At 45.5% G+C, this 13,324-nt stretch overlaps 1 protein-coding gene across 1 annotated transcript in view; it reads left to right on the forward strand.

The window, feature by feature from the left end:
• Positions 1-615: 615 nt before the first annotated feature.
• nadsyn1 (NAD synthetase 1) overlaps positions 616-13,324 on the forward strand; it is a 61,513-nt gene continuing 48,804 nt past the window's right edge. Inside the window, exons 1-4 of the mRNA XM_038808401.1 lie at positions 616-1,103; positions 6,394-6,454; positions 7,878-7,994; positions 10,516-10,569. Coding sequence (XP_038664329.1) covers positions 1,013-1,103; positions 6,394-6,454; positions 7,878-7,994; positions 10,516-10,569 — 323 coding nt within the window. The 5' untranslated portion in view covers positions 616-1,012. The remainder of the gene's footprint in view (positions 1,104-6,393; positions 6,455-7,877; positions 7,995-10,515; positions 10,570-13,324) is intronic.

Here is a 13,324-nt window from a genome sequence, read left to right on the forward strand (position 1 = left end):
CCATGGGATCCGGGGCAATTTGGATCTAAAATTGGCTTAGTGGCAGGAGGCAGGTTGGTGGTTGTTTTTGTGACTGTGACCAGTGGTGTTGGGAAGAGGGGTCAATAACCGGGGGGGGGAGGGGAGGGCGTAGACTTTAAGGTAAAGGAGGCAAGAGATTTGGAGGGGATTTGAGGAAAAACCATGTCACCCAGAGGGTGTTGGGAATCCGGAACTCACTGCCCGAGAGGGCGGCAGAGGCAGGAGCCCTCGCCATTGAAGAAGCATGTCCACCAGCGCTTGAAATGTCATGGCACACAAGGCTTTGACAAGGACTGGAAACGTTAGCTCTTTTCTCTCCCTGCAGACCTTGCTGAGATTTTCCAGCATTTTCTCTTTCGTGGCACACAAGGCTGCCCACCAAGCACTGGAAACTGGGATTGGAAATTTCTCTGTCTGGGTGAGGGGCTGGTTTCCCCCCTACCATCCGAATCTTGCCGGTGTGTGGGGGGGGGGGTGTGAGGCGGGCTCCCGGCGCCATGCCGCCTCCCGCCCGGGAGGGTGACGGTTGGGGAGGCTCGGGGCACGCGGCCGGCCACATCCGGGGCCTCCGGACAGGCCACATCCGGGGCCTCCGGACAGGCCCCCGCGCGCGCGGGAAGGAGGGAGAGGCCGCCCGGTGCCATGGCCGCCTCAGGCGGCGGGGGGGACACAGCGGTGACAATCGGTGTCTCCGCGCCTCAGTGACCTTCCAGGGAAATAAAACACACCATTGACAAAAAGATATCAACCCCACACCCTCTCCTCACACACACCCGTAAAACCCTGAAATGGGCGCGATTTTCCGGCCCTCCGCGGTTGGACAGTCGCCATCGAGGCCGGGCTGCGCCGGGAGGTTGTCCTCTCCCGCCCTGCGGCAGCACAGGGTGACCCGGAAGGGGAACGGTGCTGTTGGCTTTGCGGCAGAGCTCACGGTGTCCTCCCTCCATCTCTCTCTCTCTGCCTGAGTGCTCTCCTCCTGCTCTCCGCACCCATGCTGGCCGCCCGCAAAGTCACCCTGGCCGCCTGCGCCCTCAATCAGTGGGCGCTGGATTTTGAGGGCAACCTGCAGAGAATCCTGAAAAGTAAGTCCGGACGCACGGCGAACGAATTAAAATCCCCCCCTTTGCGCCAGTCTGTGGTTAGCTAGCACACAGAGTCAGCCAGGAGCATCCCTTACCACTGTCCTTGGAAATCATTTACTCTTTCTGGTTAAAGGTTTTAATTCTGTCTCCCCCCCAAAGATTGTGAATTTTGCCCAATTCCAGCAATGCCCGATCTGGCAGGATTGGTTAAATTTCTCTTTAAGTTCGTTCTGTCACATAGCAAGTTCCAGTGGCACCTCATAAGTTACTTGGGGTATTTGGACCTACAGCACTCCCCCACACAGTAATTTGTACTTGAACTATTTTATTGGAACTAGCATGTCCTGTTTTAATTTTTCTGCAGTCATTTCCCTGGACCATCCTGAACTGCACTTAAAAATTCATTCTTGGGGATGAGAGCATTGTATCCTCTCCCAGTATCCTGCCCACAATTGCCCCTTGGAGAAGGTGGTGGTGAGCCTCGTTCTTGAACCGCTGCAGCCCCTAGTGTCGTTCAGGAGAGAGTTCCAGGATTTTGACCCAAACATGTAAGTGATGAGAATAGGCAGGGCATTTGCCATACCAGACTTCTGCACAGAGGTGGGTTATTTTCCACCAGCTTCAGTGTCTTGCTGACAACCCACCGCATTTTCGGTCCTGGCAGCAGCCTGCGTTGGTGATTTTCCTCTTTGTGCCTTTTTTCCACATTCTTACGGCTGACTATCATTCTTGGAAGTATCCATTTTGGAGCAAAGAAGAAAGTTACCACTGATTCAGTTGTGCCTCGAGTTAGAAAGGTCTGGGTTAAAGTTCCATTCCACAGCTTGAGCTTGAAAAATCTATGCTGAATACTCGAATGGTGCACTGTGGGGGTGTTCTGTTGGAGGTGACGCACATGGATAAGACGACAAAGCGAGGCCTTGTCTGCCCTTGTGGATGGCAACATCCCTAATGGAACTATTTTGATCAGCTGGGGAGTTAGCCCTGGTGTCTTGGCGAATATTTATCCCTCTAACAAAATCAGAAAAATAGATTATCTGGTCATTGTTACATTCTGTTTGTGGGAGTTTGCTGTTTGCAAATTGGGGCAGCATAGTGGTTAGCATTATGGTTCACAGCGCCAGGGTCCCAGGCTCGATTCCCACTTGGGTCACTGTCTGTGAGGAGTCCGCAAGCTCTCCCCGTGTCTGCGTGGGTTTCCTCCAGGTGCTCCTGTTTCCTCCCACAGTCCAAAAGATGTACAGGTTAGGTGGATTGGCCATGTTAAATTGCCCTTAGGTTAGATGGGTTTGCTGGGTTACGGGGATAGTGTGTAGGTGTGGGCTTAAGTAGGGTGCTCTTTCCAAGAGCCGGTGCAGACTCGATGGGCCGAATAGTCTCCTGCACTGTAAATTCTATGTGTATGTCTGTCTATGGTTGCTGCATTTCCCAAGGTTATATCAAATACAATATAAATGCAAGTTTTTATTTCTCTATTAAAATTGCCCTTCCTATCTTTAATAGCGAGACACGGTGGTGATACATTCTTGTGCTTGGCTGGTTGTAATTAGTGCACTAGAGAACGTCTAGTTCGTGATTAGTTGAATGTTTATTGATTAACAATATGAAAACTTCTATTAAATCACAGGGCAGCATGATGGCACAGTGGTTTGCACTGCAGCCTCACGGCGCTGAGGTCCCAGGTTCGATCCCAGCTCTGGATCAGTGTCTGTGTGGAGTTTGCACATTCTCCCTGTGTTTGAGTGGGTTTCACCTACAGAACCCAAAGATGTGCAGGGTAGGTGGATTGGCCACGCTAAATTGCCCCTTAATTGGAAAAAAAATTAACTGTGTACTCTAAATTTATAAAAGGAACAAAAAAAACTATTAAATCACTATTATAAAATTATCTAAGAGCTATTAAAAATGCGACCATCCACTACGACGACTATCTCCAGACTCCCCGAGGTAACTGTGTCATGTGGTTGTTCTTTACTGCCACCTCCTGGTTGGAGGTCATGTCTGTTAATGTTTACATAACTGCTTATGCATATCATCACAGGTGACACAGTGGTTAGCACCACTGCGTCACAGCACCAGGGGCCTGGGTTCAATTACGGCCTTGGTGATTGTGGAGTTTGCATGTTGTCGCTGCATGGGTTTCCTCTGAGGGCTCTGAGGATGAGTGGACCTGGGTAGGATGCTTTTTCGGAGGGTCAGTGCGGACTTTCTTTTTGTAAATTTAGAGTGCCCAATTCTTTTTTTCCAATGAAGGGGCAATTTAGCGTGGCCAATCCACCTAACCTGCACATTATTTTAGGTTGTGGGGGTGAGATTCACGGGGAGAATGTGCAAACTCCACACGGACAGTGACCCAGAGCCGGGATCAAACCCAGGTCCTTGGTGCGTGGGTAAGCAGTGCTAACCACTGCGCCACCTTACTGCCCATGGGGCAGTGCAGACTTGATGGGCTGAATGGTCTCCTTCTGCACTTCAGGAATTCTGTGATTCTATGATATTTACAAGGGCTGGGATTTTCCAGCCCCCCCCCGGGAACCCAACAGGATCAAGAATGAGAACCTGAATTTGTTATGGGATTCCGGATGAGAACCCAACTTTTTACTTTGGAAAGTTGTGAGGAAATGTTACTGCGCCACAGGAGTGATTACACTGACCAGCGGACAGAGCGATAACACTGACCAGCGGACAGAGCGATAACACTGACCAGCGGACAGAGCAATAACACTGACCAGCGGACAGAGCGATAACACTGACCAGCGGACAGAGTGATTACAATCTGGGGCTGGTTTAGCACACTGGGCTAAACAGCTGGCTTTTAAAGCAGCCCGAGGCAGGCCAGCAGCACGGTTCAATTTCTGTACCAGCCTCCCCGAACAGGCGCCGGAATGTGGCGACTAGGGGCTTTTCACAGTAACTTCATTTGAAGCCTACTTGTGACAATAAGCGATGTTTATTTCATTTTTCATTTCATAACACTGACCAGCGGACAGAGCGATAACACTGACCAGCAGACAGAGCGACAATACTGACCAGCGGACAGAGCGATAACACTGACCAGCGGACAGAGCGACAACACTGACCAGCGGACAGAGCGATAACACTGACCAGCGGACAGAGCGATAACACTGACCAGCGGACAGAGCGACAACACTGACCAGCGGACAGAGCGATAACACTGACCAGCGGACAGAGCAATAACACTGACCAGCGGACAGAGCGATAATACTGACCAGCGGACAGAGCGATAACACTGACCAGCAGACAGAGCGACAACACTGGCCAGCGGACAGAGCGATAACACTGACCAGCGGACAGAGTGATAACACTGACCAGCGGACAGAGCGATAACACTGACCAGCAGAAAGAGCGATAACACTGACCAGCAGACAGAGCGATAACGCTGACCAGCGGACAGAGTGATAACACTGACCAGCACACCTCCTTTACGAGTAAAAATAACTTTAAACACAGAATTAAGCACATTGGCAACAAGGAGATAGCTTACATTTAACAGTTATAACATCTTACTTGCTTTCTAACCCAGTCTCTTTATAGAAATACAGCCATGGATAAAAACAGCAACATGGTTTTCAACTTGCTTATATTGGTTCAAAGGCTTTTAGAGAGAAAGTCCTTTCGGAGAAAACTGAACCCTGTCTGCATAGCTTGGTATTCCAGAAGCAATTGACCAACCTGCCCCCTCCCATTAACTATGCCACCCGCAAGCTAAAATCCCACCTAATGTGTTAAGAGATGATTAGACTAAAGGGTTAAGTATTTGACTCGTGAAACACTAGTTATGTTTGCATAAAGGTGAACTTAGACCTTTAGCTATGGGAAAGAAAATGTACATCCATGTGTCTTGATCTTTGGACTGAAAACTTAATAAAGTGGCATATTTGCAAAATCATACACTTGGCTAGTGATTTGTATGTCTGAGGAAAAGAGGTAGGAATAACACTGACTGAGGCCTGGCAAGACAGTGATAGGTTTTAAGATGGTTCCGTTTAATTGAGTGACATCTTTGAAAATGACCATGCTTTAGTCACCTGGATTGGTCCGACCACCTGAAAGTGGATTTGTAGCTAAGGTTAAAAAAGTCAAATATTGCCCACCTGGAAGAGAAGAAAGGAAGACTAGAAATAAAAACAGAAAATGCTGGAAAAACTCAGCAGGTGTCGCAGCATCTCTGGAGAGAGGAACAGAGTGAAGAAGAGTCTTATTGGACTCAAACTGTTAACTGTGTTTCTCTCTCCACAGATGCTTCCAGACCTGCTGAGTTTATCCAGCGTTTTCTGCTTTTTCCAGATTTCCAGCTGCCGCAGTATTTTGCTTTGATTATATTTATATTGTGCTGTTCATATCCTCAACCACTCGAAAGCACATAAAGCCAATTAATAATTCAGAAGTGCAATTGTTATTGTAATATTGTGAAAAGCAGACAATTTGTACACTGCAAGGTCCACAAATAGGAATGAGACAGAACAGGAATGACCATATGATCTGTTATCATGATGTTGGTTGAAGGATAAACATTGTCCAAGGCATTGGGGATAATTCCTTTTCCCCGGAATAGGATCTCTTGGGGCCCACCAGGATCTCTGGTGCTGCACTGCGCTCATGCATTTGAAATCTTGCTTGCTAATCAATACATGTTTTAGGTAGGGCAATGTAGGAAAGTTGAAAGTATGCTAATTTAGGCATCGTATGTGAAACTCTAAACTTAAAAGATAATTCCCAATCTAACTTTCTGATGCTTGGTTCATGACCGTGCTTAAGCTCTGTGCCTCCACTCACCTTTCAGCAGGGGAGGCTGAATAAATGGACTTTGACAATCAGATCATTACCAAGGATAAATTTGTTAATTGGTACATGGAGGGGTAACTGCCTGCGTTTCCTAGAAATCGGAGGAAGTATGAAACGATTGGAAAAAAAAGTTGATTAGCTTCCAGAATCATGCAATATTTTCAATTATAGCTGTTTGTGTGATTTTAATTGTCCAATTCTCTTTCTGGATTCTGTGTTGCACTTTGAACTGATGATATGGTCAAGTCTGCAGGATTGTGAAGGTCAACTCAAGGTTCATAGCCTTGTGGCAAAGCCAGAGTTCACCATTGCTGTGTTACATAGTCAAATTATTCGGTACTGTTTTCTCAAAAGTCCATCTCTGTCATCTCTCTCTCTCTCTCTCTCTCTCTCTCTTTCGCATCATGGTTGTGCTTGGGAAAAAGTCAAAGGTTTAATCAAGCTATGAACATGTTCCTCAAAAAATGTTTTTCAAAATATACAGGTATTGAAATAGCAAAATCAAAAGGGGCAAGATACAGACTTGGACCTGAACTGGAAATCTGGTAAGTAAAGTTTAGAAAAATTATTTTTATTCAAAAAAATGTTTAAATAGCTCCTTTCACAACTTCAGGTGATCCCAAAGTATTTTACAACCAACGAAGAACTTTTGAAGTAAAAACAGAAGGTGCTGGGAAAACTCAGCAGGCTTGACAGCAGCTGAGGAGAGAGACACAGAGTTAACATTTTGAGTTAAATACTGTACGACTTTCCTTCAGAACCTTTTGGCACCCAAAAGAAGCACTTTTAAAAGTGTGGGCGCTGGTGTGATGTAGAAAAGTCACAGCGAAGTCCCAAAAACAGCAATGTGACAATGACTTTGGAGTTATGTACGGAGGGGTGGCTAGCTTGATGAACAAAGATATTAATAGGAATAAAATCATTTTGATTTACTTGTTTTGCTAAAAGTTCAATATGGAAATTCAAAAATTATATTTTGAAAAGTACTTGTTCAGGTGGTATGTGAATCACTCAGCCTGCTTGAACAGCAAGCCACTTCAGCTGGTGATCCTTTAATTGGCCCTGTCTCCCACAGCAGAAACTTAATTAGAAATATTTTGGAGATTCCCGGTGGCTCAGTAGTTAAAGACACAGTGGAGCTGAGCTTGGCTAGAACGTGTCCGTCCATGTTCAATCGCCTGCCTGCTGTTCTACTGGAACTGTGACAGGATGGCAGAGAAGAAAAGGAAGACAGGATTCCAACCTCTCGCTACTACCCGTAAACCCCTGGACATCTAGATCGGCTGTCATCAAGAATGACTGCAGTCTATGTCCAGTGTCTTTGACAAGGGGCTTATCGTTTTCTCCTTGACAATGTTTGCTCATAGTCTTTGGTGATGAGTTGTGAAAAAGGTTCCAACCTGAAAGGAGCAAAAATTAATTCAACAGATTTAAGGGGATGTAGTCTTTTGTTTGCTTCACACTTTGTTTCAACACACCTCATTGCATTCATGCACGTGATGGGCGGCACAGCGTTTGGCACTGCTGCCTCACAGTGCCAGGGACCTAGGTTCAATTCCGGGTGACTGCAGTTTGAACCTTCTCCCTGCGTCTGCGTTAGTTTCCTCCGGGTGCTCTGGTTTCCTCCCACGGTCCAGAGATGCGTAGGTTAGGTGGATTGGCCATGATTAATGAACGGGGTTTTGGGGAATGGGGTGGGGGGGGGGGGGGGGGGGGGGGTAGGTCGATGCTCTTTCGGAGGGTCGGTGCAGACTTGATGGGCTGAATAGTCTCCTGCACTGTAGGGATTCTATGAATGATGGCATTACAGGGGAAAAAAAACTGTAACTGTCACAACTCTTCTCTCCTCAATGCTGAAACTTTTGAGTCATTAGATAGACTTTCAAGAGAACCATTTGATGTACCCATTTGACAATTCTTGTATTTCCATTTCAGAAAAGTTATTTTGTGCCCTTTTTTCCCTCTCAGTGGGTATGGCTGTGGTGATCACTATTTGGAATCTGATACCGTTCTTCACTCATTTCAAATGCTGGCAGAACTCTTGGCCTCTCCGGTCACTGAAGACATAATGTGTGATGTAGGAATGTGAGTGCATTTCGAGTCGAAATGTTGATTAAGCAAACAAATTAAAATTGTCTCATTACCATTGAATCTTGGATTTTAGATTTATGAGGGGTGAAATAATGTGCATTTAATGTTTAATAGTGCTCAGTAATACTGTTTATAGTCTAACACAGTCACTGACCTATTTAAAAGTTAATGCATGAATTAAAGAAAAGGCAGAGTGGAATATTGTATTGAGAAGCATATTGTGTTTATATCAGAGTAGTGCCAGTAGCCAGAGTTAGTGGGGAAAAGATTACAGAGGAGTTGGACAAGGGAATGATCATGATTGACATAATCGAGGAATCTTGGATGACTTCAGAAACTAGCTTGCTGCAATGAATTATTTTCAGTACATCCGATTGCCCTCTCCATGGTAAAATTACTTAAAACCTGATGATTGTGGAGCAACAAGAGAATTACGCCAGTGATTATAAGGTGGCAACCTGATTACGAGGCGCAAGTAATATCATGCACTGAGAAGTGATGCTGATGCTGTTTGAATTATTGTTTTGGTTTCACTTGTCTACAACATCTTGCATCTGTAGGACCGTCAACTCATAAAAGGCTCAGGGATGCTTTTCAAAGTGGGGTGAAGAGATTATAGAGTGCGTGGCAATGCTGAGTTTATGGTCGAGACTGAAGCTTTAGTCCCAGAGATCGGTTTTCAAGAGGCTTTCAATAATGGCAAGGGGCATAGATAGACAGAAAGAATAGTGGGAGAATGGAAGGGTATGGATTAGAACATGGGACTGGAGGGGTTTATAATGGTAGATAGCACGGTAGCATTGTGGATAGCATAATTGCTTCACAGCTCCAGGGTCCCAAGTTCGATTCCGGCTTGGGTCACTGTCTGTGCGGAGTCTGCACATCCTCCCCGTGTGTGCGTGGGTTTCCTCCAGGTGCTCCGGTTTCCTCCCACAGTCCAAAGATGTGCAGGTTAGGTGGATTGGCCATGATAAATTGCCCTTAGTGTCCAAAATTGCCCTTAGTGTTGGGTGGAGTTACTGGGTTGTGGGGATAGGGTGGAGGTGTTGACCGTGGGTAGGGTGCTCTTTCCAAGAGCCGGTGCAGACTCGATGGGCAGAATGGCCTCCTTCTGCACTGTAAATTCTATGAATTCTATGATATGGATGGCTCAGTAATCAATGGGTTGAAGGACAGGGTGCAAATGGGTGAGACTTGAGGCAATGGACGATGAGTGCTGGCAAAGTTAAACCTGATGGTAGCAAAAACGTGTGAATGAAAGCAGTGTAAGTTTCAGTCGTAGTTCCCATACCGACCTCCCCGAACAGGCGCCGGAATATGGCGACTAGGGGCTTTTCACAGTAACTTCATTGAAGCCTACTTGTGACAATAAGCGATTATTATGAGGTAGGTAGATGAAAGCAGGTAGGCATGGTAATGCAGATTTTGAACTTGAATTCAGCAGTGAACAGGACACCTGAGGTTGCAGAATGTGAGATAGCAAGCAAGAGGAAGGGAGATTGAATTGGACAGTTTAACTGGTCCTGGCAGTGTTCAGTCAGCAGATATTCCACTAAAAAGAATAATTGCTCACTATGCCGAGCGCTGACAGTGAGATGAGTTGTTGGTGTGCGACTCAACACTGGGAGAAACATGGGTTTCTGTAGGGATGGGGGTAACCCTTTCGTAGCTAGTGCAGCAGAGCCGGTTGGTCAATGAGGGGGATAATTAGTCAGTTAATTTGAAGACTCTCGCACTCCAGAATTGCTATCCTCAGGGTTTGGAGTTAAGCATTCTAATCCTGCTTCTATTAGTGCCATACCTGTAAAATAAACCTTCAATGTAAAAATTGATTTTTGTTTTCCTACTCCGAAGTTGTAGGCTGCTAATTTGACTTTTAAAATTCTGTTTCAGTAGTGATAATAAGTAGTTAATTGATTTCATTCATTATTTTACTGAAAACAATATTACAGCTAATAGAGTATCAGTGGTATGACGTTAAAGCAAGCTTCTGGATTGGGGGATCTGGGTGGAATTTTCCGATATTGTCGGTTTCAGTTAGAAAGCTGCCATGTAGCTCCCCAGCTGCACAGCCAAGTTTTCTCTCTGAGTTCCCTTGCACCCTGGGCAAAGATAATCTGGGGGCATGGTTTATCTGCCATGCTGTTGGGATGGGACCTGTTGGAGCTGGCAACGGCAGATTAACAGAGACTGGGGCGCCAGCAACGCCAGATCCACAGAGATCAGGGGGCCATCTCAAAAGGGTGCCCCGATCTGCATTTAAAAGAAACGCCAAACCCCACCGAACCCCTCCACGGACGCTGCTGAGAACGAGGCCACGCCGCCGAGATTCTGGTTCTCGCGGGGTTTTCTGCTGGCGTTGCCACTTCCACCTGTGATGAACACTGGCTGAAAACCCCCACCTCCATCTTATGTTAGCAAATTATATAAGATTGAGAAATAATTGAAGACTAGTTGAATAAACTCAGATTCATTGTAATTAGTTTTAATCCTTCATCTTTTTCATACAACCCAGGCCAGTTATGCACAAAAATGCCCTCTACAACTGTCGGGTGATTTTTCTCAACAAGTAAGTTTTTCTTTGCTGTACTTGCCAAATCAGGCACTTTTGTTAATCTTTTAATGTTTTTGATGAGAATTTTACTTAAGTTCTGTTTTCAAGTAAAAATATTGTAGCAATTTATACTTTTCAAAAAACAAACTCTTGTTGCACTTTTCTGTGTTTGCATGATTTGATTTGATTTATTATTGTCACATGTATTAGTATACAGTGAAAAGTACAATGCTGTACAAACAATGCGTACCGTACATAAGGAAGGAAGGAGAGACTGCAGAATGTAATGTTACAGTTATAGAAAGGTGTACAGAAAAGATCAACTTAATACGAGGTAGGTCCATTCAAAAGTCTGATGGCAGTAGGGAAGAAGCTGGTCTTGAGTCGGTTGGTGTTTGACTTCAAACTTTTGTATCTTTTTCCTGACGGAAGAAGGTGGAAGAGAGTCTGTCCGGGGTGCGTGGGGTCCTTAATTATGCCTTTCTGAGGCAGCGGGAATTATAGATGGAGTCAATAGATGGGAGGCTGGTTTGTGTGATGGACCAGGCTACATTCATGACCTTTTGTAATTTCCTGCGGTCTTGGGTAGAGCAGGCTCCATACCAGGCTGTGATACAACCAGAAAGAATGCTTCCTATGGTGCATCTGTAGAAGTCTGTGAGGGTCGTAGCTGACATGCCAAATTTCCTCAGTCTTCTGAGAAAGTAGAGTCGTTGGTGGGCTTTCTCAACTATAGTGTCAGCATGGGGGGACCAAGACAGGCTGTTGGTGATCTGTACACCTAAAAACTTGAAGCTCTCCACCCTTTCTACTTCGTTCCCATTGATGTAGACAGGGGCATGTTCTCCACTACGCTTCCTGAAGTCGATGATAATCTCCTTCGTTTTGTTGACATTGAGGGAGAGATTATTGTCGTTGCACCAGTTCACCAGATTCTCTATCTCATTCCTATACTCTGTCTCGTCATTGTTTGAGATCATTGTTTGATATCAGACACTTTAAAGTTATCCATGAAGACTCGCCTTCTCAACTGAGGTGTGGTGATCCTAAGGTTAAATCACCACCAATCAGCTCTCCCCCTAAAAGGGAAAGCAGTCTGTGATCATTTGGGACTATGGCGACTTTACTGTACCTTAATACTTTAAGGCCATGTCACAATTGGGGGTGAGTGATCAAGGTATCGCGATAAATTGCTGGACTAGTAATCCAGAGGCCCATGCTCATGCTCCCAGAATATAGGTTCAAATACCACCAATGCAACTGGTAGAATATAAATTAATAATGAAATCAATTAATTAGTACAACTGGAATTGAAAGCTAGTCCCAGTAATGGTGGACATAAAACTATCATTGATTATTGAAAGAACCCATCTGGTTTCCTAATGTCCTTCAGGGAAATATCTGGTTTGGCCTACATGTGTCTCCAGGTCCACAGCTTGTGATTGACTCTCTTGCTCTCTGTTATGGCCTAACAAGCCACTCCGTGCAAGAGAGATTTGAGATGGACAAAAATGCTGATCTTAAAACAACAACACATCTCATGAAAGATTAAAGAAGCGACACTAATTTTAGTATTTGTCTTGCGTAGAATCCCTACTGTGCAGAAGGAGGCCATTCGGCCCATCGACTCTGCAACAACCCTCTGAAAGGGCACCCTAGACAGGCCAAATCCCCCACCCTATCCCCGTAAGTTTAGCTTAGCCAATCCACCTAACCTGACATCGTTGGACTGAGAGGAAACCAGAGCACCAGGAGGAAACCCACGCAGACATGGGAAGAATGTGCAAACTCCACACAGGCAGTCACCCGAAGTCGGAATCGAATCCGGGTCCCTGGTGCTGTGAGGCAGCAGTGCTAACCACTGTGTCACCATGTCATCATCAAATGATCTTTGTTGTGCGTGGTATGTGTAACAATATATGCATTTAATAATTCTTTAGGATAGAAAGAAAAGTATTTTTTTAGCGGGCCAGAAAATTGGTCATAGTAATTAAAGATGCCATAAACTCAGATGACCATTGGCTACTTTTCCCTTTTGAGAGGGTGAGCTGCCTGGTGGTTATTTAACCTGAGGATCACCACACCTCAGGCGAGGGGCAAGGTTGAGCAGGCGGGGATAATCCTGGATAACCTTGGCCATTACTCACAAGGAGCCCATGCTGTTGGTCTGGCTCTGCATCATGAACCAGCTGCCCAGCCAACTCTGCTAAACGGCCCCCAAAGCTGGTCATGTGTGGGTCAATATTTTAAGTTTTTATCTGGGACTACTGTGCGAGAAAACAAATGTAGTCACAACCACATGTAGTTTGTTTGAATTTAGGATTTGTTTTGTGCTGTAAATCCTAGAGATGCAATGACATTGTCCAAACTGTTTGTACTTTATAAACACATTAGAGAAATCTGAGAAGGGCTGACTCATGTCACTGCCTTATGATTGTGGCAAAGAAGGCAGGCATTTGTCCCATCAAGTCAGGAGAATGGTTCCAAGGATGAGGAATTTCAGTTATGAAGATGGATTGGAAAAGTTGTGACTATTTTCCGTGAAGAGAAGGCTGAAGGGAGATATGATAGAGATGCTCAAAATCATGAGGGCTCTGGACAGACTGGATTGGGCAAAACTGTTCCCACTCATGAAAGGATCAAGAATCAGAGGGCACAGATTTGAAGTGATTGGAAAAAGAGGTTTAACGACCCAAGAGAAGTACAGCACAGGAACAGGCCCTTTGGCCCTACAAGCCTGCGCCGACCATGCTGCCCTTCTAAACTAAAA

Source organism: Scyliorhinus canicula, chromosome 9 (genome assembly GCF_902713615.1).
Source record: "Scyliorhinus canicula chromosome 9, sScyCan1.1, whole genome shotgun sequence".
In the NCBI taxonomy this organism is placed as follows: Eukaryota; Metazoa; Chordata; class Chondrichthyes; order Carcharhiniformes; family Scyliorhinidae; genus Scyliorhinus; species Scyliorhinus canicula.